At 36.3% G+C, this 24,657-nt stretch overlaps 4 protein-coding genes across 4 annotated transcripts; 2 read left to right on the forward strand and 2 right to left on the reverse strand.

Annotated features, from left to right (window-relative positions):
• Positions 1–751: 751 nt before the first annotated feature.
• Positions 752–8,498, reverse strand: LOC110112503 (cytochrome c oxidase subunit 6a, mitochondrial). The gene is made up of 4 exons (XM_020844756.2): positions 8,288–8,498; positions 7,999–8,105; positions 7,833–7,875; positions 752–1,151 (listed from the first exon to the last, which is right to left on the reverse strand). The coding sequence occupies exons 1-4, from the start codon at positions 8,412–8,414 to the stop codon at positions 1,111–1,113; spliced, it is 318 nt and encodes a 105-aa protein (XP_020700415.1). The 5' UTR covers positions 8,415–8,498; the 3' UTR covers positions 752–1,110.
• A 972-nt stretch (positions 8,499–9,470) lies between these two features.
• Positions 9,471–10,134, forward strand: LOC114581236 (zinc finger BED domain-containing protein RICESLEEPER 2-like). The gene is made up of 2 exons (XM_028701002.1): positions 9,471–9,847; positions 9,947–10,134. The coding sequence occupies exons 1-2, from the start codon at positions 9,571–9,573 to the stop codon at positions 10,045–10,047; spliced, it is 378 nt and encodes a 125-aa protein (XP_028556835.1). The 5' UTR covers positions 9,471–9,570; the 3' UTR covers positions 10,048–10,134.
• Positions 10,135–13,649: 3,515 nt separating this feature from the next.
• Positions 13,650–14,741, forward strand: LOC110112499 (uncharacterized mitochondrial protein AtMg00810-like). Its single transcript, XM_020844748.1, has 2 exons — positions 13,650–13,827; positions 14,266–14,741. The coding sequence occupies exons 1-2, from the start codon at positions 13,650–13,652 to the stop codon at positions 14,739–14,741; spliced, it is 654 nt and encodes a 217-aa protein (XP_020700407.1).
• Positions 14,742–17,084: 2,343 nt separating this feature from the next.
• On the reverse strand, positions 17,085–18,746 carry LOC110112506 (EPIDERMAL PATTERNING FACTOR-like protein 2). Its single transcript, XM_020844759.2, has 4 exons — positions 18,019–18,746; positions 17,803–17,909; positions 17,689–17,723; positions 17,085–17,599 (listed from the first exon to the last, which is right to left on the reverse strand). The coding sequence occupies exons 2-4, from the start codon at positions 17,906–17,908 to the stop codon at positions 17,357–17,359; spliced, it is 384 nt and encodes a 127-aa protein (XP_020700418.1). The 5' UTR covers position 17,909; positions 18,019–18,746; the 3' UTR covers positions 17,085–17,356.
• Between the last annotated feature and the right edge of the window lie 5,911 nt (positions 18,747–24,657).

Raw genomic sequence — 24,657 nt, forward strand, 5'->3', positions numbered from 1 at the left:
GACGGAACATGAGGAGAAATGACCTTTTTGATCTGAGCCTACTCTGGCATTTGGTTGTTTTTTACATTTTTCTCTCTCTTTTTTATCTTGATTTTGATCTTTTGTATTGAGCTACTGGCTCATTTGTCAGTCAGCTCCTGTCTTGTACAGGATTTCTTTTAAAATCTTGGGTTAAGGCTCTGAAATTTCTAAACACATTTTCCTCACATGTCAAATTCTTTTAACAAATTGAAATAATGGTGCATTAGCTTTGGATAAATTGAATAACATGACCATGCCACGTTAACATAGATAATAATCTTACGAGTCTATTTGGCAAGACCAATAAATTTGTCACCATTTTTTGAAAGAATTAACCATACGTTTACAAGGAGAAGAACAATACTCTTACGATATTTTATATATGAGTATTTTCATATATCAATGACCAATTTGCACCTACATAAAATTTGATCCATATGATTTTTTACATTCATTGAATTTACTTTTAACATTGGTTAATTAAATAATTATAAATTACTCTCATCTTAAAATAAACAATTAAAAAAAAACCATTTTAATCAAATTTGTACCTGAGGATTCTTTTACAAAAAAAATTTCCCATGACTATCAACCTCAAGATTCAAGCGTCTTTAATCTGATGATCAAAGTAAATATATCAACTTAATGCAAAATAGAACAAATTGGTATATAAGCAAAATTCGTATGGCTATTTTAATTGAGAAAAAAAAAAAATGTTCACGCTATTTCATACAGCAAAGTAAATATAGCCGCTCATTTATTATCGTCAAACAACAGCTACCGTATTTTTTTTACCTCAGTTCAAGCGTTCAGTCAAACAACAAAAAAGATAAAACACCATAGGATGCCTGGTAAAATCTGCAATAATGCAGTGTGCACTCTTGCTACGCAGAAAAAAAAATATATAAATACCGAAACCGTTAGATTTTAGTTTGTGCAGGAAGCAGCAGCACTATAACGTCAGAAAAGCAAATATTTTTATTTGACCACTTTGCGGTGCTAAGACAATGATAGATCCAAAACAGTCCATGGTGGATAACACATAAAAATTTACCAAACAGTGCGTCAACCTTTCAGAACTTCTGCATGTTAATGATCATGATTCTTCACCTCAAAGAGCCCATCGGGACCTAGAAATCACACAGCAGTAAATGTGTTAAGCTTGAGTGAATTGCAAGCAAAGAGGAAAGCTCCTAAACCCTAAACAACAAACGATATCATTCAAAATTGCAAAGTTTATCATCAGGCTTAAATCATTGTTTTTGACGCTTGTACGGTTGACCAAAGTAATGCCAGCAAATTCCACTTTCAAACCATCGTAAGGTTTATTCCTATTATCATTTTCATGGATTTTGATTGTGGTGGATCTGTGTCAACGAAGGATCAAAGCTCTACTTGTTTGATGTGCAAAGAGCAAATATAATTGGCTGGGGATAGAACAAGCCTGAAGTTTTCAAGCGGCTATCTCTGCATCCATGACATTTATTTACTCAAAACATGCATGCTCTAACTCCACTTGCACTAACTCGGTGTATATTTCCAGGCATTGAACTTCTTTAGTCGGATCAGCAGCAAAAACCTTTCCTTATCCAAATAGAAATTAAGAGGAAATTGCGCTTCTTGGTGTGTTTCAGATATAATGCTAACTACATTGTTCCAATTGAACTCAGAAGCAAGAAATGTAACACAGGACAAAAATGTTGCATTCGAAAGCTCTATTCAATGAGCTAAGTGAACCAAAAGCCCCAATGACTGACAACGAGCTTGTTAATTAATTGCCCACATTAGCGAAAACAAAAAGGCTCTTTGGTAACTTTGGAACGTTTACCAGATCTTATTTGACAGCTGTTTGGTCGCAAGAATTTAAAAATTTAAGTATTTGAATGCAATGCATTTGAGTTTCAATGTACTTGAAATTCATGAGATTTTTTTTGGAAAACTTAGAACTAATAAAAATAAGCTAAAGCTAAAAAAAACCTTTGGCAAATTCAAGCATCAAGGCCCACAAAGAGGTTGCATATCAAGGCCGATAGTGAGCTCCATGAGGTGTCAAACATCAAAGTTGCTTGATGTCATCAAAGATGGTAAGGTTCACCATGAGGTCGGGCGGTACGGGAGGTATCCAAGGTCACGATCGCCTAGTGCGGAAGGTTGATCAATGTAAGTGAAGACAGCAACAAGGTCACGTAAGACTATTTATCTCAAAATTGTCTAAATCGACCAAATTCAAAATACATTGAAAATAACCTCATGGGGTATTAAAAAATCCTCAAACTTTTACTTTGCATTTCTTCTTCACTTCAAACAAAATACCTAAACATTAAAATCCCTGCATTTCATTTATTTAACATTAAAATACTTCCAAACAAATAATCCCTAATAATAATGCTAAGCAACTTAAAATGTTGTAAGTTCAATTATCACATGGTTACTTGGGTTTGTCTGCAATTTTATCTATGATTAAAACTCACAAGCTCAGCATCACAATAGATGAAACAAGCCATTACTATTATCCTCCTTCCAAAGTTCTAACTGAACAAATGGGTTGTAGGTGACGTGAGGGGATCCTTGTAGCCACATTTCTAGACCGTTGTAAACGTGTATGAAACCTCTCATAAAACTATAGATGCGATAGATTTGTCCTTACAGGAAGGTTGGGGAAAATTTTTCTATGCCTTCTTTTTGGTGTTGGAATTGTTAAGGAAGAGTGGTGCAGCGATAGGAAGAATTGCAAACAGAAACTCCATCCATCATAAAAAAAGGTTATTTAAAGAATATTGCGACTCTGTGACAAAAAAATTCCTCTTACGAAAACTGGAATACAACTTTAATCACGATGCTATGTTGGAAACTAAAGTCCATCCCATTGGAAGCCAGCAAGAAACTTATTATTATTATTATTTTTTTTTGGTTTGTTAGTGAGCATTGTATGGGAGTTTCTATGCTGGATAAACAAGTTCGTGAGGCTGATTGACAAAAAGACTTGGAGATTTTGGTCAATAGACCCAGTACGGTTGGGTGGTAAGTTGCTGAGGCGATCAAAATGTGAACATCTAGATGAAAATGAGCAGGGCATCATCCGGTGGCACATGCAGAATGCAGCTCTATTCCATCCAACAACATTAGACAACTAGACTTCTTGGCTTCTGGTCTAAACATCTAGTAGTCATGTTGTATGTTCATGATTTGGTATGAAAAGCTTAGGATTACAGTAGGATCTGATAAACACTGCATAATAATAAGTGCTTGAGCATCACAAATCCATTTCAAGCCTATCTAATAGACCATCTAACCAAGCCCTTCTCTTTCCTTATTATCTTCCAAATTCTTCCCTGCTCCCTAACCCTAGCTTCCTTGTCCTCGTTGCCTACATATATTTCTCTCCTCCTCCTCCACCCTTAACTTTCTCCTCTCCTTCTATCCTCTCATACCCCTTCCCTCCTCTCGCTCATGATTGCATGATAAATTAATGATAAGGTTTCTTTTGTTATATTATTACTTTGATATACTTACTATCATTTTGTCATAAATTGATGTAGCTTTGCCATTGTTGAAATTCATTTTGTAGCTATAGGTTTTTTAGGAGAATATATTCTTTTATTTAAAAGCAATAATTTGCCTTGCATAAATTTTTTAAATGATAGAATCTTATCCCAAATATGTTAATTGAAAGTAGGACAGAAGGGCAGTCACACACATATTGGCAAAATTTTAATTAAGAATAAGGATAGCACACAGAAAATAGTGTCTAACACCTAGCTTTAGATGATTTTGGCTTAGATCTACAAAAATAAATGTTGAAGATAAATGTATTGAAGATTAGGTTTGGCATCGAGGGAGTTATAGCTATAACTTGAAATCAAAATTAAATGAGTTGACGCTGATTTAAATTTAGCTATAAATTTTAATTTGAGTCGAGTTGGTTCAATTAAGGCTGATTATTTATTCACTCCCATTGGAGATAGTCGCTCATTAGTGATTCTCCTCTTCATTCTCGCATGCTAATTTTCATATGCACTTCTCTATGGTTCTCATAGTTTATCACTTGCAAGCTTTGTTTTGAGAATGCTTCTTGGTGCACCCTTCTCGCAATTCTCATTGCCTCACCTTCATACTCTCTCCCGCTTCACATTGGCACATGCTCTTCTTGCTCATAGGCTTCTTGTTGAGAATGCCTCTTAGTGTAACCTTAGCATTCTTCTCAACGCCTCATGTATGTGCTGCCTTCATTTCTCAATATCTAGCTAGTCTCTTTATCTTACAAGTATCTAGAGTTTTAATTATTTTTTCATCATTTTATTATTTATATCTACAATTCTTTTATATTAAACTTTTGGAAAGTTGATTTTTTTAAAAGTATAATTATATTTATTGAAAAATTATTACATGATATAACTATATGTATATAAGATAAACAACCATGAGTACTGTAGCTAGTAAAAGTACCACTTTGTTTTGCACTTTGTGCACTTAAGTGAAAAGGAACTCCTGCACATCACGTGCATTAAGCACTTTGAAATCATTGCTTCCAATACTATGCCCTTGTTAGAAAAACATCTCCTTAGACTTCCTTGGAGGTTTGTCCCAGACCAATAGAGGCTACAATTACCTATCTATTATTATTGGTAGGATGTAAGACAGCATGGATAATGTGAAGTAAAACCATTTCATCCTCAAGCCTTCATTCATGAATTATCAAAAAAAGATTTAAAAGATATCCTAGGAAAATTTAGAAAACTCAATGAAGTTTAATAGAGGACAAATTGGATGACATCATAGCTTTCCATCCACATACGGATGTCCAAAGTCCAAACTGACATGGTCAATAAAAACATGATATATATGATGGAAGCAAACAATGAGCATCTAAATATGTATACGATGATAGCATTCCATATATCTAATTTGCATACAATAAAAGGATTCATGAATCAATTTCATAATCATCATTTGCCATTAGTCTTAGATTCTTACCTATACTTTGATCTTGAAGTCTCTATTAATATAATTGAAATTAGGACTAAAGAAGAATGTGAGATGAACACATTGTGTTTCCTAGAGAGCGTCAATAAGAACCAAGAGGTGGAAGAATTCTTCAAGAAATTCAATATAAATGGAACTTTCAGCATAATAAACATAGCTCGTGGGAATGATAAGTGGGAAACTTGGTAATGAATATACAAGAAAGGGGAGGCTCATAGAAAATGGCAAGACAAATATGTGAACCAAATATAACACATTCAAAATCATCATGAAGATTTGAAATGTCATTTTTCAATTACATATTTTTTTATTGCAAATCTATTATGCACTCGATGTCGAAAATCATAAGTTGTTTGAATGTTCTTTAATAGATGATGAGGAGATTAAAGAGAGTTGGCTTCTATTTTATAAGATATAAATGCATCACAAAAACATCATTCTATAAGAAATATAAGCAAAGAATAAATAAATAAAAGTTTTCAAAGTTTCAACAAAGGCCTGAACATCATGCAAAACAAGTTGTACAACTAGTAGGTCGGAGTGATAAACTTTTGAACTTTTTTGCATCTCCAATTCAAATTTCCTTGCGAAAAAAATTTAAGTGACCCATAACTTAAGATGCTTCAAAATGGCTAGTTTCAAACCAAGCTTGCATAACCAACTTTCATGGGTAAACATGAGGTGCTTCGAGGATGTTAAATAGTAAGTTACAAGCACAAAAAGGAGGGGAATTTATCTCCATCTCATCCACACATCCAAAAGGAGGTCTTGGACTTAGAGATAAGCAAGGATTTTTAACTTGTTCTCAACCTTTTAAAATATATGGAGTGCATTACCTAATTGGATCTTTTTTTCTATTTAAGTTTTATATGATCTTGTAATTTCTACAAATAGGTTTATATAACCTAGAGATGCATTGGACTTGAATAAAAACTATATTTTCTTCTTCAAGCTCTATCTCTCTCTCTCTCCCCCTCTCCCTCTCCCTCTCCCTAGTGGTTGCTACCTCACCCTCTCTATGCTTGTTTCTCTCTCTAACAAGGAAGAAAAGAAAGAAGTTCCAAGTGAAGAAAAAGTAGAAGAGAGCCATCTCAACTCATCATGCACATTGATTTATTTACTAATGGACCAAGCATTCCTTAACACAAGCATATCCTTCCATCATCTCCATCCTCTTTTAGCTAACTTCTTGCAAGTATTCATCCTCTCCTGGTTGAAATTTCTAAGGTATTCTATCTAAAAGAGCCTACTTCATTGGGCACTCTGTGCATCCACCAAAACCTCCACTTAAAGTGTACAATCCATAAACTCTTGCGCCGCTACTAGATAACTGCATTCTTATCAAGGATCGCATGAATGACTCCCATTGTAAAATGCCTTTATTAATAGTTGTACCGCATAGAGAACCAGGTTACATTCCAAAAGAGTTTTTTTTAACTACTTTCTAAAAAACATTCTAGAAGTAATTTTCAGAATCTTTTATGAAGCACATAAAATGTGGGATGACAAAATATTATTGTTTTTCATAAAGTGATGACAGCAGTTGGCTGATTTGATCTTGCTGTTCTTTTGTGGAGCTAAATTGTATTTGAGGAACCCTAAGAGGCTGTTTGGTATCGGATTTGCGCCTGGATTTAAGAAGGATTTAAGATAAATCCAGCCAAATAGTTTTCGGTGGTCTTCTAAATCTGAAGCACGCATAAATCCGGGATTTACGGATTTATGGCGTAAATCCGCTAAAATATAAATCCCATCGAGAGGCGGATTTACGGACTCGGGTTTAGCGGGAAGAAGCGAGCAAAAGGGGAGAAATGTCTTTACCTTCGCATCCCTATTTGTGGTCGCCTCGCTCAACCGGCCATTTTCCTACACAGGCTACGCTTCTTTGGTTGCAGTCTTGCGAGCAAGCGTTAGAAGAAATGACGACGAGGAAAAACAACAGTAACGAAGAAATGGAGAAGATGAAAAGAAAATCCTACACGGTTTAATAATAATTAGTAGAATAATTAATAAAAATAAATAAATACAACATTTTATTAATATATTTTAAAATACAAATTATTATTATATAATTAACATTATAACTAATTAATTTTCCAAATTGATTTTGAGAAACATTAGTATCACGCCGCAACCTATGCTCCAAAACTCGCTCCCATAGTTTTAATAGTATAATTAATAATTAAAACTAATTAAAAACTACTTAAAAATTTTCTTAGATCGTTAGCAGGAGAATAGTTAAATAATTAGCTATTTCAACTATTTATCTTCAGTACTTTACAACTACTTTAATTATGAAATTATGTCAAACTATTTGCGTGAAGTGTACCCGGATGTATTATGTGATATGATTAATTTGCATCTACAAGTTATTGAGGCCATCATTAGTTTCTTCATATTTAAATTTCTAACTGTCTTAAATCCAAAGATTTGTTACCAAACAATTTCTCATGATTTAACATTTATCATACCAAAAAGTTTTCAAGATTTAACAGCCTAAGGATTTACTAAATCCTACTAAAGTTAAATCCAATCCAATACCAAAACAGCCCCTAAGAAATGCAAGACTCCATTGTTTTTTAGGGCAATTTTCAAAGTAGTCAGGTAGACAATGGACGAAGATGTAGCCCATAAAAGTGGAGTTTTAACAATCGATTCGCTAAGAACACACCACATGACATTATGCTGCATGAAATCAACCTGTGAACTAATCACTTAATCGAAATTACTTTATTCTACTAAAAAGAAGGCGTCAGTTAACCCTTGAAACCCGAGGAAAAGAAGAAAACCTCAAATTCCTCAAAGTTGAAGGGTTACAGAAGTTTTACCCCAGGGGAACTCTTTGTTACGGATGTGCAGATAGGGGTACGCCTGCAGACGAAAGAAAATAAAAAAAGTTTCAATTAATACCAATACTAATCTCAGCAGTCTCAATAAATATTCATAATCTATAAATGTTAACTAAAGCCAAGCCATGAGATCGAGGGTAATTACCGGGGGTTCAGGGGGGTGTTCGTGACCACTAGAGAGATGATAGATCGAAAGGATCGTGCAGGTAGCGATTCCGAGGTAAGTTATCTTCTCCCACTTCGCCGTCTCGTCTGGACAAATGAAAAGATGTTAACGAAACCCTAAAAAAATCGGGAAAACAAAAAGCCAAAACCCTAATTCTGAACGCAAATGGAAGAGACAAAAATTATACTCGAAGATGGATGGCAAGAAAATAAATGGAAGCGAGAGATGAAAAGGAGGAAAAAAAAAAACTGATATCATAGGATAATACATTCATCATCATGGGCGGAGGAGGCGAAACGCCTCGTGTTCAACGCAAGGGGTTTGCCGGCGGCACCGTTCACCGGACGGAGAAGAAGAGCACAGGCAGATCGCAAGCCGGATCTCATCATCGACATCGGAAAGATTGAGTTTACCGTCCTCTCGTTCCTGCTCTCTCCTCGCTGACGAGATTGACCAGAAGTTTGCTTCGAGAAATTTTAAAGCAAGGTGTTCTAACTCGGGAGCTGACTCGGTTTCCAACTCGCCATGTTTACGGCCTAGCTCACTAGATTAGATTAAAAAATGAAATGATTGAATATTTGCTATAGACACCGCTCTCCTTAGCCTGTTGATTGAGAGCTACGGCTTTCAACTAAGATGTCTAGGATTCGAGTCTATGTGTATGCGCTGTGTGTTGTCTATAAATTTGCTATAGATTTGTAACAACGAAAGTTCGGTCTAAACCTTATCTATTTACTTGCTTGTAACTTCTATTTAAGGAATTAAGGGAGAACATGATAGGATCTTCAAAGATTTTTTTTTTAATATCTTATAGGAAATTTTGGCCTAGGTGAAAATGATTATTGTTTATAAGCTCCCCATATAAAAAATTAAATCAGATGATTTTTACAACTTAAAAGGCTTTGTGCAACAAGAATGGTTTGCTTATTAAGATTCGATCTCCCCAGCAATTAAGCATCCTTTTACTCATGTTTACTTGCCACTTATAGCACACTATATAATGTTTGATTTTAGAGTAGCTCGAATTCTTTCATGGGGAATTACAAAGAGATACTCACATGTTACAGCCGCCTGGATATGGCCTCAAAAGACTTAGTTTGTAGATTGGGTGTGAAACTCTTTAAATAAAAAAAATTAAACTCTTAAACATCGAAGCACCTTTTGGAGTAATAGTTGAAATTGCATTAATAAACTCAACAATTAAGTGTGCTCATCTCAGAGAAATCCTGTGATGGGTGACATCCTGGGAAGTTACAAGCATGAAGTTTGTCCCTAAACCTTAACCAGCCCAAACTCTTAACTATCAATATATTATCTCCTTTGGACTAAGGGCTTCACGATTTTGTCATGTTTGTGTATCTTCCCAAGAGGTCACCAATTCTAAGATTTATTTAGGATGAGCACGTTTAACTATGAAACTTTTTAATAAAAATAGATCCCAACACAAGTTATTCTCTTCTTTCTACTTAATTCTTCATTGAAACATTTTATGTTGTTTTTAAAACATTAACTTCCAAACAGGGTTTTCAGTCATTTCATTCGGAGATTGGAATGCCTCGGAAATCAGAGTTAGAATTATATTTGGATGAGCCTAATCTAGATGCGGAGATTGATTTAGATATTTTGCAATTCTGGAAGGGCAATCAATATAGGTTTCCTGCTATATCTGCTATGGCTCGTGATGTTTTGTGCATTCCTATAAGTACAGTGGCTTCAGAAAGTAGTTTCAATTATAGTGGTAGAATACTAGATCAATATCGAAGTTCTCTTAAGCATGACATTGTTGAGGCACTTGTATGTTCAAAGGATTGGTTGTATGCGGAACAGGGTGCTTTATTCTTCAACCCTCTTAATTTCTTTTCAGCTTACGGTTTCTGTTTTAGTAATTTTACTTTCTATAGCTCATATTCATATTTTTTTATTGCAGTAGTTCATGACACAGAAATAGATGCAGTTACGGATGATATCCTTGATTTACATGTCACCCAAACTGATGCAGAAATGACTGAAAGTTCAGTTATTCGATGAATCTATTTAAACATTTTAATTATATCCAGTATTCCACTTAACTGTTAAACTGTTAATGAGTTAATCTGTTCTGCTGCTTGTAAAATTTGTTTTATGCACTGGTTCTGTTACTTCTGTATTTCTGTGGTTGTTCTGTTCTGTGGTTGTTCTGTAATTCTGTTCATTTGTGGACTTTGGACTGTGGTTCACCGTTCACTGGTTCTGTATTTCTGTCATTCTGTTGTTGTTCTGTTCATTTGTGGTTCACTCACTTCACTGGTTCACTGGTTATGTATTTCTGTGTTATTAACTTATTATGCTGCTGCCGTTTATTTGCTTTCTCGGGCCTGAGGACTGAGGGCCTGAAGCTGCTTCTGTTAAGTTCAAAATTTTGTTTAGTTCAAAATGCTGTAAGTCTGTATTCTGTAAGACTGTAACCCGTTGCATTTGGCTGAGGGACTTTGCAAGCTTTGTGTAGGCATTTGGTTCAGTTCTCGGGTTTGAGGGCTGAGGAGTGAGGAGTGAGGGCTGAGGGCTGACTGGCTGAGGCTTTGTGTGGGCATTATGGCTGCGGGTTATTATGCTGCTTCTGTGCTTCAGTAGTTCAGTGCTTCTGTTTGGATTATCCGATTATGGAAGTTGAAAAATGAAAATTGCAATGAAGCGATGATGAATAACCTTCTAAGATGTAAGTGGGAATCTTATAAGTGCAAGTTCTAATCATCTTATGTCCTATTATAATTTACAACCAAGTGACAATTTTTATTAGCTTAGAGTAACAGATACTATCTTACGATCTTATTCGAAGAATAGATATTAATTAAGTTAATATAAATTGTCACTTAGGATGGTAATTTGTCAATATGACAATATTGATTAAACTTACGTCGCAATGATCTCATTATGAGATTAAATGATTAATGAATCTGAAGGTTTAATCTGAGCAGAGCAATGTATTTTTTTACATATTTGATTTTGCAAACTATAGAATTGATTTTATTTCAGGTCATTGCAGATTTGCAGATTTGAAGGCTTGAAGCTAGTGTTTCGAGGAGACGACTTAGACGAGGGGAGCAATTTGGATGTTCAAATGTTGGAAATCTTTAAAATTGAATTGAGTTTGTAATTTGGTAACGAAAACAAATGTGTAAATGATGTTTGTAATTCAAGTATTGGATAATTTGTAAATTATTATTTCTCTAAATGTATAATTGCTGCTTTCCAGTTTTTCACTTTTTTTTGCACTTTACCTTTTTTTTTTCCTAAAATTAGAATTAAAAATACTGTATAAACGGATAACCGGGTGGGGTCGGGTTGACCCGAACCCGAGACGGGTCGGTTCCGGGTTTAGAAAACCGACCCGTTTATAAATCCGGGTCGGGTTGACCCGAACCCGAATAAATCCGGGTCAGTTACGGGTCGGGTCGGGTTCGACCCGTAACCCGAAATTGACAGGTCTACTCTCGAGTCATCCAACTCAAGAACGAACTCCACCACGTTCAAATGAAAAATCTCACCATGCAACAATACCTAACGCAAATTAAAACCATAGTCGACAGCATTGCGGCCTCCGACTCAAAGATCGATCCGGAAGACATAATCCTACACATACTTAACGGATTACCCGCCTCCTACAATTCTTTCAAAGCTGCGATTCGCACCTACCCTATACCGCTTGATTTAGACAATCTTTATTCCATGCTCTGCAGCGAAGAGATCAATATCTCTCAAGAACTCGCCAAGGACACCTTATCCGCCACAGGTAACACGGCTCTCTTCTCAAATTCTTACAACCCGTACAAAGGTAGAGTGCAGAAACGGGTTGTCAAGAACAAACCTCAGCAACCAGTTCAAAACTCTATCAACCCTGCCACGGTTCAGCCTGCCACCGTGAACAACCCCAGACCAACCTGTAAAATTTGTGGCAAAACCGGCCACATCGCAATCAACTGTTGGCACATGTACAACTTTAAATACGCCCCACGACCACAAGATCTCTGCAAGCACTTCATGCTCAGACAACTCCAAACAATTCGACCGAATGGATCTTGGACACAGGCGCCTCGGCTCATCTCACACCGGACATCTCCAATGTTCAGTACCCTCACTCTTACGCAGGAACTGACAGCGTCTCCATAGCAAATGGATCGACTATTCCAATTCAAAACTCCGGTCAGGGTCTCTTACCTCTTCCCGATACACCCCGTAAGCTTTATTTACGCAAGATTCTTCATGTTCCATCTTTAGCTCAAAACCTTTTATCTGTCTCAAAATTAACCGCGGACAACCCCATTTCTATAAAATTTGACGCGAATGGTTTTGTTATAAAGGATATCCAGGATCGGCGTCCTCTACTTCGTGGCAATCTCCATGACGGTCTCTATAAGATTCCCAAACAGCAAGCTGCTACCCCTACGGCTCTACACGCAAGCAACACCACCGGCAACTTATGACATGACCGACTTGGGCATCCGAACCAGCAGATTTTCTCCATTCTGTCCCGACACATACCTGACATCAAGCAAAACTCTACTACTTTACCATGTATCTCTTGTAGTGTGGCCAAGAGTCACAAAATTACTTTTAATAGAACTATTTCTACTACTAAATTTCCTTTTGAGCTAATTCATACGGACATTTGGGGGCCAGCCCCTATCCCGTCTCTCGATGGATTTCGTTATTATGCTCTGTTTACAGATGATTACTCACGCTTTACTTGGATTTACCTAATGCATACAAAGCAAGAAACCTTTTCTAAATTCAAGATTCTTTACAAACTCATTAAAACTCAATTCAACACAAAACCGAAAATCCTCCGCTCCGACGGTGGAGGTGAATTTTTGAGCAATGAGTTCACTTCCTTTCTTCACACTCACGACATTCAACGACAACTCAGTTGTCCTCACACCCCTGAGCAAAATGGAGTGGCAGAACGAATACATCGACATTTATTAGAACTTACTCGCACTCTCATTCATGCTTCCAACATTCCTCATATGCTCTGGGCTGAAGCCTTATCCACCGCCAATTATCTCATCAACCGTCTTCCCTCCAAATCCATAAACCTCAACACACAGTTTCAACGTCTTCACGGTCGGCTACCTAACTACACACTGCTCCGCACGTTCGGCTGCCTTTGTTTCCCGTGGCTTCGACCTTACGCACAAGACAAGCTCTTGCCGCGATCGCAAGAATGCGTTTTTCTTGGCTACTCCACGTCCCACAAAGGTTACAAATGCTACAACCTATGAACACATAAGATTCATATTTCACGTCATGTTGTCTTCCACGAAACTATCTTCCCTTACAAAAACAAGAATCACCTGTTCTCTGATCCAATCGCTTCTCCGCAAACTTAGACATCTCCCTACCTCCTAACACCGATCTCCACTATCACACCTACACCGAACCAACCCGCTGCTACCGCACCTCCTCTTCTCCCATCCACACAAAATTCTGGCAGTCCAGCTATCACCGAACCTCCCAATTCCACAAACACTAGCACCACAACCATACCACTGTCTCCACCGAATATACAACAATCCTCACATCACATGACTACTCATCTAAAAGCAGGGATATCTAAACCAAAACGTATCTTTTCTCTTGTGACTACTAATCCCATGCAGGACACACCGTGCAACTACAAACAAGCTGCTCAGGTTCCGCACTGGCAGAAGGCCATGCTCGAAGAATTTCAGGCTCTAAAGAAACAAGGCACCTGGATCCTTGTACCTCCTCCGCTCAACAAACCAATTCTTGGCTGCAAATGGACTTACAAAAAGAAAGTCTTACCCGATGGCAAGCTAGACCGCTACAAAGCAAAACTTGTAGCTCTTGGCTACAATCAACAATTATGAATCAACTAAACGGAGACTTTCAGCCAAGTGGCCAAAATGACAACGATTCGTATTTTACTCACCTTGGCAGTACATAGAAAATGACAAATTCTACAACTTGACGTCTCTAATGCCTTCTTGCACTGTGACTTACCCGACGACGTCTACATGCGCTAACCACCCGGGTTCACTGATCCCAATTCGCCTAACTCGGTATGCAATATGAAGATGTCTCTCTACGGACTAAAATAGGCACCGAGCCAATGGTTTGAAAAACTAACTCAATTTCTTCAAACACAAGGCTTCAGGTTCAATCGTTCCGACCCTTCGCTTCTCATCTTTAAACAAAACGACATTCACATTTTCTTTATCATTTACGTTGATGATCTTCTCATTACAGGGAATGACACACCAACTATTCAAAAACTGCTCAAGGAACTCCGAACCAACTTTGCATTAAAGCAGCTTGGCGCCATTTCACTGTTCCTAGGCATCCAAACAATAAAGCAAGCAGATGGGCTCTTCCTAACTCAACAACATTATGCTGAAAAGCTTCTACGGGACTCCAATCTTACCGAAAGCAAACCTGCTCCTACGCCAAGCCCACTCAAAACAAAACAGCCACCGCCGGACCTACAACCATTCTCTGATCCTACAACCTATCGTCGCATTGCCGGATCTCTACAATACCTCTCCATCACTCGTCCCGACATCGCCTTCGCCACGAACCAAATCTGTCAACACATGAACCAACCGACCAACTCTGACTATCAAGCTCTCAAAAGGCTTCTTCGCTACATCAAAGACACGATCACTTACAGCCTTCCGATCAAACCCGGTGATCTCACTCTCCAGTCATTTACAGATGCCGATTGAGCATCCGACACATTAGATCACAAGTCTATCTCTGGATACTGTACCTTCTTGGGCTCGACACTTGTCTCATGGACCGTTAAAAAGCAAGTAACGGTCGCCAAGTCCTCTACCGAAGCCGAGTACCGTGCACTCTCGGCAGCCACCTCTGAAGTTCTCTGGCTCAGACGACTCCTGGACGAACTCGGCACTCCCCAAACCGTCCCCACCACTATATACTGTGACAATATCTCGGCAATGGCTATAGCCAAAAATCCAGTCTTCCATGCTCGTACCAAACACATCGAAATTGACTATCAATTTATTCGGCAACATCTCAACACCGGAGGAATACAACTCAGTCACATTTCTTCCAATGATCAGATAGCAAATATTTTTACAAAATCTTTTACACCTGCTCGCTTTAAAGAACTTCGTCGCAAATTAACCATTCAAGATCCGAATGATTAATTTGAGGGAGGCTCTAAGCGAACAGACTCAATGTATTTACTATTATGCCATCTGTTATCTATTTAAGTATCATTGTACTGTTGCCAGAATATTAATTCAATACAATCTATTCTTTCCTTTCTCTGCTTCCTCTGTAGTCGTCCACTTTCTTGGACATTCTTCTTCTTTCCTCATATATATATATATATATATATATAAGAATGGCCATCTAATAATAATGCTCAAATAACTCATACAGCATGAAAAACTTAAAGCAACAAAAAAAAAATCAGAAAGATGAAGTAGTTCTTATATAATTGCTTCTATATGATAAAAGAGCTATTGAATCAGGAGTAAAATTAGAATGCACTAGGTATAATTATTCTGAGCTATGCTAGACAATAAATTAGTCATCATGTTGAACAGCAATTGATAAATTCCATGAAATATACATATATACTGACATATTGTAAGAAAAGTGAACAGTAATTACCTTCTTGAGAGAACCTGATCACAAATTGGGCATGCACCATCATTGCTGAGTATCTTTCCAGCATCTTCTGTGCCTTACTCCACTAATTAATTTTCAGATTGTGTGTGAAATACTCGTGCAACGCTAAGACGTGAATTTAGAAACTCTACCGCCGCGTATATTCTCGCACGCAACAAACTTTGTTGAAGAAAAAAAAATATTTTGATTATGTTAATTAACTAATATAGGTTCCTTGAATGTAAACTTTAAAATATTAACATTTACGAGTAGAGAGAGAAGAAAGCAAAAGACTATTGTTTAAAATTTTTTGCATTTGCATGGTCTAAAATTTTTCATATAAAGAAAATAAATTAATACTATTTTATCAAAAAGTAAAGTAAGTCCCAAGAGCGAGAATGAGCAAAAGAATGAATGAAAGAGGAGCAACTGAATGAACTCTTTTTGAGCTAGCTAAGAAAAAAAAAGGCGTGCTAATTGGAGCTATGGAGATACAATTTGGTGATAAAGAAAATTTTTTTTTTTTTGGGACAGGGAGTATCAGCCTTTGGCCACTAATCTCCCCGGTCGACCTAGCGGACAACCCACCCCATACTCATCCGGGCCAACACTTAAGGCTTTGCACGAATTGCCATGGGATTCGAACTCGGGACTTGACCTATGGCCAGCCAGCTCTTCACCACCAAGACAACCCGTGGTGGGTGTGATAAAGAAATTTGGTAGACAATTTAGTGATTGCGAGGACTTTGAGCCTTTCCACTTTTCAGGATATATATATATATATGAGAACCGGAGAGATTAGAACCAAGAGCTGTTAATATGGGAAGATAAAGGATGGGAGGCTGGAAAGCTGTGAGTGTCTCCCCTCCTTCCATAGACCATAGTGTTTTGAGGGTAGTAGAAAGAACGCATGGCCCGGCAAGCATACATAAATATGATAATCTAAAAAAAGGAAAAGAGAAGATAGAGAAATGTTTGCCATGGCCAGCAGCCAGGAGGTTAAGTCTCATCCAACAGCCAAAGGAATAATTATTACATTTAACATAAATAGGAAAACAAAATCTATTCTCTCTTTCTATTTTTGTTTGCAAATTTGATTTGGTTGTCGATGCGACGTTTCACTGAGATGGCACCTGTTCTTTGCGTGTTAGAACCTCAAATTTATACATAACGCCAACACCTTTTATTATTATTTTCTTTCTTATAATGTCGTACGGTACTAAGCATCCATCACCGCCATGCTTATTATCACAGCTATTTGTTTCAGCTTTACGGAGGAAAATTTTTTTTTTTTTAATCAGTTAAACTTTCTGAACTTGTATGTCAAACACAAAGGGAGTTATAAAAACAAAGGTAAAGTCCCAAAATTCTGTTTGCAAAAAATCTTACCTAAATACTGACCAAAAAGGATGCCTAACGGCCTTGATAATTAAGTTGATAGAAACCAAAAAAACTCCATCTAACAAATAATGCAATCAGGATGACACAACAAAACCATGGAAGCCATAGCATATTGACAATTAAATATGTCAACAAACAATAGAAAGCTTAGTTTGCTTTGTTGCAAACCTTCCGGTTTTTAACTTTGAAGAATAGGAATCAGCAAGATCAGGAACACAAAAAAAGCCTTTTTTTTGGTTTTCCACGACATGAATCAGTATATCCACATAATTAAAAAGTCAAAAGCTTCCATCATCGATCAGGGATTAACAATCAGATCTCCACATTTGCACTTCCAGCTCAAAGGCTTATAGTTAGAGCTGTAATCACCTCTGATAACGTTCATTGGCGCAAATACCTTGCCACCTACGTTCCTCTGTTGAGGAATTGCGGGCACCTGTATTGCCTCACAGCGGCCGCAAGCTCTGCAAATCCCAATGCATAGTGGAGGTCTCGATCCAATCATTGATCCCTCAACAATTTCATCCTTCCCTTCTCCCTCCTACAGATTCAAACGACAAATCATTACAATTAATACATGTCGGAAAGGTAATGGATTTTTTATCCATGGAGAGCAGCCAAAGTACTTACATGAGTATCTTCTGAGAGTTTAAGTAATGGCTTACCTGCATTCCAATTTGATGTTTTAAATGAGAATTACTGTTGACATTCTTTGAAGATGAAAAGAGAACTTTATTTATATACCTGGAGCTAAGGATGGGAGCAGGGATAGAGTGAGGAAGATCAGAAAGAACGTGAGGAGGTAATGGACGCGTCTTTGAGCTTTAACTGAGAAGAAATAATGAACCATTCTGCAGAGAAGTGATTGAAAGAGTGATTAAATGCGGAGGAGGAGGTGGTGGGGGATCATTATAAACTGAGCTGAGAAACTTTGAAGAGTTCTTCGGGGTTTCAACTTACAGAGCTTTCTTGTAAGTTTGGTGTCCAGTGTTAAATGTAGTCAGGAGCAAGAGAGAGAGTGCTAAAATTGGTTGGTATCGGAAAGTTGTCCTAAAAAGCTATTGAATGAATGAATAAGTAACCTATGGATTCGAATAGAGAGAGAGAGAGATAGAGGCAGAAGAGAAAATGACAGAAAGTTAGGAGCATGGATTACAATAAAAAAGAGACTTTTTACAGGTAAAAGGAGAGATGACAGAATAAACTCAGCAGCATTGGTTTGTGAGCCGAAATTACAGAAGCGAAGAGACGTATCTGTGACATCCTATCAGTAACAAATAAAAACAATAAAAAAAAGGATTTTGCGTTTCTGAGAGATGTAAAGAAGGGGAGAGATGAAGGAATTGTTGCCATAAGGAGAAGATGGATCACATCTGCAGCTGTGAGCTTGTGAGGGCTCATTTTCAGGCTCCTCTGTTGCCATTATGATCTGTTAGCCTTTTCTATGTTAGTTGGTGTGGCTGCTTCGCTTGTGAAATGGCCTGTGCAGTTCCAATCCTACACGCCATCTCTTTCTATCTCTCTCTTTCTCTCTGTGTAGATATACAAGCAAGGAAAACAGACAAGTGAGAGGTGAGTTGTTACCAGATTAGAATCCACTATCACCAGTAAAGAGTGGGCCATAGCAGATCAATTTTTTTGGGTTGAGACTTGTAACTGTTAAACAACAGTAGATAGCTTTTACAGGATTTTTTTTAGCGCATTCTAATGATATGCAAACAGTTTTACTGCAGGGAAACAGAAAAACAACTCCTCAAGATTTCTCCATAGGCTTATAAAGGAGGTAATTAATTCTTCGTCCAATCTAATTATCTTTTATTAATTTCGAAGCAGCTCAATCATCTAAATGAACGTGACATTTATGAAAAAATAAATATTCTGCTAAGCAATGATAGATTATTTATTTTAGAGTAATTCTTTTCAGGTTCAAAAAGATGATAAATTTGTGTCAAAATAATTTGAAGCTACCAAAAAAGAAGACATTTTTGTTTTGATGGATGGCATTTTTGCTTCGATTACCATTTTTAACTTGTATGTATATAGCTACTCTTCAACTAATTTTCATCTTCTGCAAACAAAGATTCAACTGCTAAGTTTTCATTACAAGCGAATAAAATAATAATGATCCTATAAAAAAATAGTAAGCTAATATGCAGCAGCCTCGCTCTCTATTAGCATATGTTGTATAAGAATAATGTATCCAGTTGAAAAATCAGTCTTTTTTTTTAAATTAATACACACAGCTCTAACCTTTTTTGTTTGTTTGGCCGGCTTGATGGCTCTATCAATCAACGGTTTTTTCTTTTCTAAATAACTTGCGACCTAAGGAAAGTCTACTGATACCATATACTAACTTCCTAGTTCCTGCAACATAATTTTTTTAATTGAAGGGCTATGCCCATTTTCATTCATTATAGAAGATAATTACAAGTGCGCAACAAGTAAAAAATATAAACCCAAAACAATATGAAAGAATGAGTATGAGCTGCAACCAAAAATATGCAATGCTCAAAGGTTCAACATAAACAAGATGGATGAAGAATACTTTTCAAATATGGATTCAGAATTTCCAAAGAATCACCTCTATCAACAATGAAAAATAGCCACCAAATTGGTTTTACACCCTCGATTGCCAAACTGCTATCAAGGGGGTGCAAGAGTATCACTTATCATTATTGTTGCGTGCCAGAAAATTCACGATGGTAGAGAGGTAAAGAGCTTAGTTTTGAATGAAGATTTAGCGCACACACACAGATAAGAAAGAGGGGTGCAAGATTTATAAGAGACGCCAAAATTTATAAGCGACAGAGGTTGAAAGAAGTCAAAGGATCATAGCTGGGCTACTAAGGATAGAGGATCTTAGTTGGGCGGTCAGAGGGACCTTAGTCAGCGGGCAATGGAGATTCGAAGGATCGTAATCGGCCGACTGAGGTTAAAGGATCATAGTGTCACATCCCATGATCTATAATGGAAAAATTGTATTTGTCTTTATTTCTTTTCTTTAATCCATATATTACACATGTCATATAAACAACAGAAAAAATATGTTTGCATTTATATTCATCAATATGTACAATTACTACAAACCCAAAGACGTCATATACATGATAGTTATGATATAAAGGGCTAGTTATATCACTATAAATATGTCATGATTATAAAATGAACTGCAGGTGTCAAAAAAGAAAACTAAACATATTATATGGAGTCTCACATCATAAGGTCCTTATCATTTTCTTAAAATATATATAAAATCATGTAATGAGCATAAATTCCAACAAAAACTAAAGTCTTACTATTGAAATCAATATAATGAAAAGAAAAAAAAATGCTTTAAATCATATAAGAAAATATATACCAGTCACACATATCAATCAATCACTTTATCCTTATCATGCAATCCGTTTCACTTAGTCATATCATTCAATCATTCTCGTTAGTCTATCAGTTTTATAATTACAGTAATATTAGTATCCATATTCATTAATAACAAGCAATAATTGAAATCAACATTTGTATAATGTGTATCAGTATATAATAATCAATATTAATTATTAATAATCGGTAATCAATAATCTATTAGATATTCAAATAAGGGTATCTTGCTGTTGCCTTAGGACTCTCGATTAGTCGTATTCAGTCAATCTCAATCATAATCTTCGCTTTATCTTGTCAATAAGTCAATCATATCAGTGTTCAAATATCTGTAATACATATATCAATAATGACAATACTTTCTATAATGCATCAATACTGACAATACAATTTGTAATATATCAATAACGTCAGTATTATCTGTAATGTATCAATACTAGCAGTACTATCTATAATATATCAATATTGAAAGTACTTTTATCATATTCATTAATATTGGCAGTACTCTTATCATATATCAATTATTATCACTACTATCAGATATCATCAATACTATATGTACTCTTATCATTGAGGTATCAGTACAATCATATGTACTTTTTTTATTGATCAGATATCAATCAGTACATTAGCATTATTTCAGTACATCATTTTCATACATATTAATCACTTCAATTATTTCATCACATATGACTTTTCAATATTATCATGTCAACCATAAGACATCATTTTAGCCCGTTTTCAGTATGCCTTTTTTCTATTCATTTTATTTAGAAATTTCTATGCACATTTTTAACCGGTAAAAACATAATAAAATAATATCAAATCATTCAAAATGATTTAGTTTATAATGTATTAAAAGTTATACATTGAAGGTTTACAAAATTAGGAGATAATGCATTTTTGAAAGATTTAAGAAGATAAATTTATAGAAATTAAAATCATTGAAAATAAAAATAAGAGGATAGTTACTTACAATGATTAAAATAATTTTTGTAACAAAAAAGCCCTGACGGCCCTCATCTTCTCTCTCTCTCTCTCTCTCTCTCTCTCTCTCTCTCTCCCTCCCTCCTTTTTCTCTTCCCTTCCCCCTTCTTCTCCTTCGATTTCTTACCAGCCAAGGCACGAGTGAGGGAGGCGGTGGGGGTAATGATTGGGATATATACAATAAAGAATAAGTATAAATACTATTTGTGTCCTAGCACCGCAGTGATGCATTTCAATTTCAAGGTTACTCTAGAACAAAGACATAAGCGTTGTAGCGATATTTTCTGGCGCCGTTTTGCTCTTATGCACAACACCACTCTGCTCCACTAAATATAGAAATTTTAGATTTTAATCATTGGCGCAAATGATAGAGAGGACGGTGACACAAATTTCACTTTCTGGCGCTTCGGTTGAGTGTAGTGCTGCGGCGCTCAAACATGCCACATTGAGGCGCTCCAAAAGTAACATTCTTGAATTTTGCCGAAATTCACACGCAGTGGGACTCATTCTAGAGCACACCCAAATATTTTCAAGCATTAAAACACTTTATAACACATGAAAATGGGTTCAACCCCAAAATTTCAAATATTTACTAATTACCTTTTTCGAGCTATTATACCCTTGCCTTCCTCCACAACCCCTTTACCCACTGAAAATATCATTCCACCCTTTTTGATCTTGATCCTCACTGCTCCTTTGTTTGATGGGGATATTAAAGATGTGGTATTCTCTTCTATTAAAAATGCCTCTCATGGACCTGATGGGTACTCTTTTGACTTCTACCCCTCAACTGGCCGGAAATTACTAGAAAACATGTTTGTAAAGTTATTCATCAAATTTTTTTTTAAGTTCTCTCTCCAAGAAAGTTAAATCCATTGACATGTCTCTTATTGCCAAATCTCCAAATAAGGGGAGCATCAAAGAATAAAGGCCTATATCTCTATGCAACACGTTTAACAAGATTATAGTGAAAATTCTTGCTAATGGGCTTAAGCTAGTTCTTCCCTATATCATTAACTCATCCCAAGTCGACTTCATTAAAGACAAATTGTCTTCTGATAATATTCTTCTTACTTTGATATTTCTCTGGTTTCAACAAAGCTAAGAAGGAAAGTTTTTTTTTTTTTACGCCAAATTTGATATCTATAAGACTTGATATAATTTCTACAGAATTTAATCTAAATAGGTTGAAGCTCAAGGGGTTCCCTTTTTTATTGGCTAGATTAAATCTTGTATTGACAATGTTCATTTTTCATTATGCATCAATGGTAACTTAAAGGTTGCTTCAACTCATCATCAGGTTTGAGATATATAGGGTTGTCCCCTCTCCCACTACCTCTTATGTATTGCTATGGATGCTCTCTCGATTTCCTTAGATGATGCTATGATGGATGGGACTTTTGGTGGAATCAAAGTGGATAACCTAAATATCATTCATATGTTATATGCCGACGACCTCCTTGTCTTTGGGAAGGCCAGCTCCCATACTATTACCTCTCTCAAAATATCTAAAATTCTTTTCGGATGGTCGTTGGCCTTAAGATTTATACTGTTAAAGTTCTATTACATTTTCTAAGTGCACCCATCTTTATAAAAATCTCTGCAGCATTTTGGATATCTTAATCAAAACTTCCTCCTCAACCTACGTGGGCATTCCTATATCGCCTAAGCTGCTGCACATTTTTTATTATCAAGGCTTATTGAGTAAATCGACTTCTCTTCTGGATAGTTAGAAAAGTAAGTCTCTTTCTATGGCTAGTAGATTGCAAAACCTTAAATTCACCATGGAAAATGCTATAGCTTATTGGATTAGAGCATCCATTATCTCAAAAACATGTATCAAATTCCTTAACAAAATTTGTGCCCGGTTCTTCTTTCATGGGGACATAAAAGCAAGGAAGATTCACTTAATCTCGTGAAAGGAGACATGTAAACCTCTTCCTTTTGGTGGCCTTGGCATACCTACTATCACAAACCTCATTCATGCCTATAATTTCTCCACTATTTGGCATGGCATCACTAAGGACTTTCTTTTCTCCAGGTATTGCAAGCATAAATACTTCCCTTTCTGGAATTCGAGCTTGGTTTGTGCCTCTAAATGGTTGAAAAATATTTGAAAGATAGCATAATCTATTAGAAATCTTTTTGAATTCAAAGTTATAGAAGGATGTAGCTTTTCCTTTCTATGGGACCCTTGTTTAATGGAAATGTTTAGCTAGCTTGGGGGTGGGTCCTTCATTGCATTTATGGCTAATCCCTATTGCAATGACATATTTTATTCATAACAAGGAATGGGTTCTTTCCCATTCTATTCTTGAGGCTATTAGACAGTGCATTACTTCTGTTATTATTCATGATGATTCAAAAAGCCTCTTTGGAGCTAGAAGGCCAAGCCTAGGATTAGAACTTTTATTTTTTCTATTTGCTCAAATGCAACATCACTTCCTTGGCTCAATCATCCCTGGCACAAAAAAATTTCTTCTCATTTTGTCTATTTATGGTTGGCTTGCTTTAAAAGGAGGCCTGAAAACTGTAGCTACACCTTTTAGGAGAAATATTCAAGTTCAGCATATTTGTGGCCTTTGCCTATCTTTTTTGGAGAATAATACTCATCTATTTTTTGAATGAGATGTTTATTTTTAGTTATTATGCAATATTTCACCTTTTCTCTCATCCTTCATGCTGTGGCCTAAAATTAAAGGAGTCCTGGAATATATTTATGGCAACAATAGCATACCTACTGATGCAAAAAAATGGCTTTTATTTAATGATTTTTTGCTTAACATGTTATCTTTGGAAGGAGCGTAATTTGGGTTTTATATTAAAAGTCAGTCCTATCTTTTATGGGAAGTGAAGCATGCTGTTTCTCTCAAGTTTTCAAAGTAGAAAAATTGGGATGTTTTTGAAGTTTACTTGAGATAATTATGTGTCGTGAGCTCACTCCTGGAGGCTTTTGCAACAATTGGGTTCTCTGTATTTTCTTGTTCGCAAGTTTGTTCAAGACGATGATGATCAGTTCATTGACTTGGCCCCTCCAAACTCACCCTAGATGGTCTCTGCAATTTTTGCTCAAGCAACCGGGTGTTTTCTGATGTTGAATTCTACAATCAACTGGTTTTGTGATATATTTTGTTGTCTTAGTCCTTTTTTCTTCCTTTTTTTTTGTATAATCTTGGTTGTACTTTTAGTTTTTGTAGTGTACACCGAGCTTTGCAAGTTTTTTAGTGCAGCTCTTAT

The sequence above is a fragment of the Dendrobium catenatum genome, unplaced genomic scaffold, assembly GCF_001605985.2.
Source record: "Dendrobium catenatum unplaced genomic scaffold, ASM160598v2 fragScaff_scaffold_1611, whole genome shotgun sequence".
NCBI classification, from domain to species: Eukaryota; Viridiplantae; Streptophyta; class Magnoliopsida; order Asparagales; family Orchidaceae; genus Dendrobium; species Dendrobium catenatum.

What these genes read in the sequence shown, in the direction of transcription:
- LOC110112503 (XM_020844756.2), bottom strand. Translation starts at nt 8,414, where the DNA reads ATGTCGATGATGAGATCCGGCTTGCGATCTGCCTGTGCTCTTCTTCTC. An exon ending in CTCCGCCCATGATGATGAAT is followed by an intron (nt 8,106 to 8,287) that starts GTATTATCCTAT and finishes TCATTTGTCCAG; the next exon opens with ACGAGACGGCGAAGTGGGAG. An exon ending in AACACCCCCCTGAACCCCCG is followed by an intron (nt 7,876 to 7,998) that starts GTAATTACCCTC and finishes TTTCGTCTGCAG; the next exon opens with GCGTACCCCTATCTGCACAT.
- LOC114581236 (XM_028701002.1), top strand. Translation starts at nt 9,571, where the DNA reads ATGCCTCGGAAATCAGAGTTAGAATTATATTTGGATGAGCCTAATCTA. An exon ending in TTGGTTGTATGCGGAACAGG is followed by an intron (nt 9,848 to 9,946) that starts GTGCTTTATTCT and finishes TTTTTATTGCAG; the next exon opens with TAGTTCATGACACAGAAATA.
- LOC110112499 (XM_020844748.1), top strand. Translation starts at nt 13,650, where the DNA reads ATGCAGGACACACCGTGCAACTACAAACAAGCTGCTCAGGTTCCGCAC. An exon ending in AAAGAAAGTCTTACCCGATG is followed by an intron (nt 13,828 to 14,265) that starts GCAAGCTAGACC and finishes TTCTCATTACAG; the next exon opens with GGAATGACACACCAACTATT.
- LOC110112506 (XM_020844759.2), bottom strand. Translation starts at nt 17,908, where the DNA reads ATGGTTCATTATTTCTTCTCAGTTAAAGCTCAAAGACGCGTCCATTAC. An exon ending in GCTCCCATCCTTAGCTCCAG is followed by an intron (nt 17,724 to 17,802) that starts GTATATAAATAA and finishes ATTGGAATGCAG; the next exon opens with GTAAGCCATTACTTAAACTC. An exon ending in AACTCTCAGAAGATACTCAT is followed by an intron (nt 17,600 to 17,688) that starts GTAAGTACTTTG and finishes TTGAATCTGTAG; the next exon opens with GAGGGAGAAGGGAAGGATGA.